The sequence below is a fragment of the Trachymyrmex cornetzi genome, unplaced genomic scaffold, assembly GCF_001594075.2.
Source record: "Trachymyrmex cornetzi isolate Tcor2-1 unplaced genomic scaffold, Tcor1.1 scaffold382, whole genome shotgun sequence".
NCBI lineage: Eukaryota > Metazoa > Arthropoda > Insecta > Hymenoptera > Formicidae > Trachymyrmex > Trachymyrmex cornetzi.
The window spans coordinates 147,587-150,111 of NW_017298555.1; the positions used below are offsets into that span (position 1 = coordinate 147,587).

At 32.8% G+C, this 2,525-nt stretch overlaps 1 protein-coding gene across 4 annotated transcripts in view; it reads right to left on the reverse strand.

Moving 5' to 3' along the window:
• Positions 1 to 2,525, reverse strand: part of LOC108763772 (something that sticks like glue) — a 42,190-nt gene that overhangs the window by 25,540 nt on the left and 14,125 nt on the right. For all 4 annotated transcript variants that reach the window (XM_018511641.1, XM_018511640.1, XM_018511639.1 and 1 more), the window contains 3 exons: positions 966 to 1,227; positions 612 to 861; positions 206 to 518 (listed from right to left, as the gene is read on the reverse strand). In XM_018511641.1, coding sequence (XP_018367143.1) covers positions 206 to 518; positions 612 to 861; positions 966 to 1,227 — 825 coding nt within the window. The remainder of the gene's footprint in view (positions 1 to 205; positions 519 to 611; positions 862 to 965; positions 1,228 to 2,525) is intronic.

The following is a 2,525-nucleotide window of genomic DNA, read 5'->3' on the forward strand; positions in this document are numbered from 1 at the left end:
GCATCCCCTTAAAATGTGTGTTTTGCTTTCATAACAAAACTTTTTTACAAAAAATGCAATGAAAAGTGCTTTCAGGAAGTAGACATTTTTGTATTTAAAGTACATGTCTTTTTTTTTTGATATTGTATTATTTAAGCAACCTCTAAAATTTAACTTATTTTTTTTTATCTACATATTTATATCGAATGGAGTAAATGTTGCTTACTATGATGCAGTCCTCTCATTGGTCCTCTTGGTGGCCCACTATAGTTTCGGGGCGGCTGAGACGGTCGGTATCCTTGTTGCTGGTAAGGAGGTCTATCATATCTTGGTGGTCCATAATGCGATCCTTGTTGATGCGGATATATCGGTATTCGATGACTCATATATGGATCCGGCAAAAGCGGAGGATTATGCGGAGGTATATTTGGTGGCGGCTGATTATAATTTGGCGGTGGAATGCGCTCTTCACCTGGTGGAAAAGGCAGTAATGGTGGTTGATTGCCAGATGAAGAAACGTGCAAATGTGGTTCGTCAACCTGAAATATTATCGAAATGTGCAATGACGAATAAATAGAAATGTCCAAGTATAAAAAAGTTCTCTTTACATAAAGAGAATGTTCTGCTCTCACCGTTGGAGTACCCGCACGGTCTTCGTTAGATCTACGTATTCCACTGTCATAATGCATAGCAGGTGGATAATGTCCATCATCTGCTAAATGACCTTGATAGCTCTTAGAAGGTGGTGGGTTCATTAAGTGAGGTAACACCACATTCGACGATGGATATTCGCCGTGTTGGGAGTGTCTGGGCGACAGGGATCGATTTCGATTGTGATTCAATGGCCGTAAATTTTCAATTCTACGACCACGCTCTCCGCTTCTACATTGTTATGGAAATTGAACAAAATGTGTAACTTAACTCAGTTTATCTTTTATATCACAATAGGGATTTGGTGAGATAAGATTTGCTTTTCTTATATCTACCTGTCACGATGTCCATCCCTGCTGAAGCTTCGTCGACGTTCTCTCGATTGACGTTCTCCTGAGTATTCATTGTCTCGTTCTTTCTTATCACGGCTGGAGGGATCGCTTCGCTCACGTTCTCTCTCTGGCGAGCTCACGAGGGCAGGAATCGGAAGTAGAGGTTCTGTTCCTGGAGGAGGAGGTACCTCAGTTTCCTCATCAGTTGTTAGTTTTGTTATTGAATCGCTTTGCAAGTGTAACTCTGAAGTAGATTCAGGCAGAGCTGTCAGAAGCATATCACATATAAATAGGCGATTCAAATTGGCAATTTTTACAACTTACTAAATAGCGAATTAACAATACATCCTTGGAATTCATCGAATTGCCGTAGGCAGGATTCTTTTACACTCTCTCTTCATGGTGCATTTGAGGTTATGTGTTTGATATTGTCAGCTGGCCGACATAAATTCGAATATATTCGTCAATGATATATGATTGTAGTGAAACTAGCACGTTATCCAGCACGTTTCATCGCGACAAGGCTATTTTTTATATATCACGTGAATAAAAAAAAGTCGAAACTATACATTGATTACATACTCCAATATAATGGCGCCTGTCTGTTTACGTACAAGAAATAGAAAAATATACGAAGGGAGTACTCATGTGCAACGCACGCTCGCATGTATATACATAAAAAATGACTATGTTATATATGCTATATCATAAAATAATATTTCATATACATGCGATGAAACGAAAGAGAGTGAGATATTAATTGTCCATCTGCCATTTTTTTCTATTTATACATATGTGAGGGAAGAAATATATTTTTCATCCACAATATAGAGATCAAAGATATATCATTAATCAACACACTTGCACTACTTAAATATATATTCTTAAATATTAAATATTTTTTTGATTAAAAATGATAAAAGAGCGCGTGCGCACACATTAACATTTTGAATGAACAAATTGTATTAATAAAACTCAATTAAATCAATGTATAATATGCATCTATATTTATATGTGTGTGAATAAGTTATTTTAACATTCACACATATACTTTACATATGTCGAGAATTAAATTATTTTAATATAATAAATTCCGATAATTTTAAAAGTCTATATGTGTGTGTGTATAATTATCTTAAATGTAAGTCTTCTATATTTCTACTTTTGAGACTATATACATATATGTGTATATATATATGTATACAATACATATAAATACACTTGTGTATGTATAAAATTTTGAACACTAAATAACTTGAAAACATTATTTTTGCGAATAGTAATAATAAATCTGCTAATCTCAGAATCCTGAATATAAAAATATTTTCATATATAATATCATATATAATTGCCACATATTTCTCAAAATTTTATAAAAATAATATATTACAAATATTATAGATAGACATTTAATCATAGATCACATAAATAAACTTTTAATAAATTTTACATTTTTCAATAAATGTTAGAAAATTATATATAAACTTTAATGTACTTAATATGTATCATCAGATTTATTATAAAAAACTACAGTGTAATTATATATATATATACATATATATA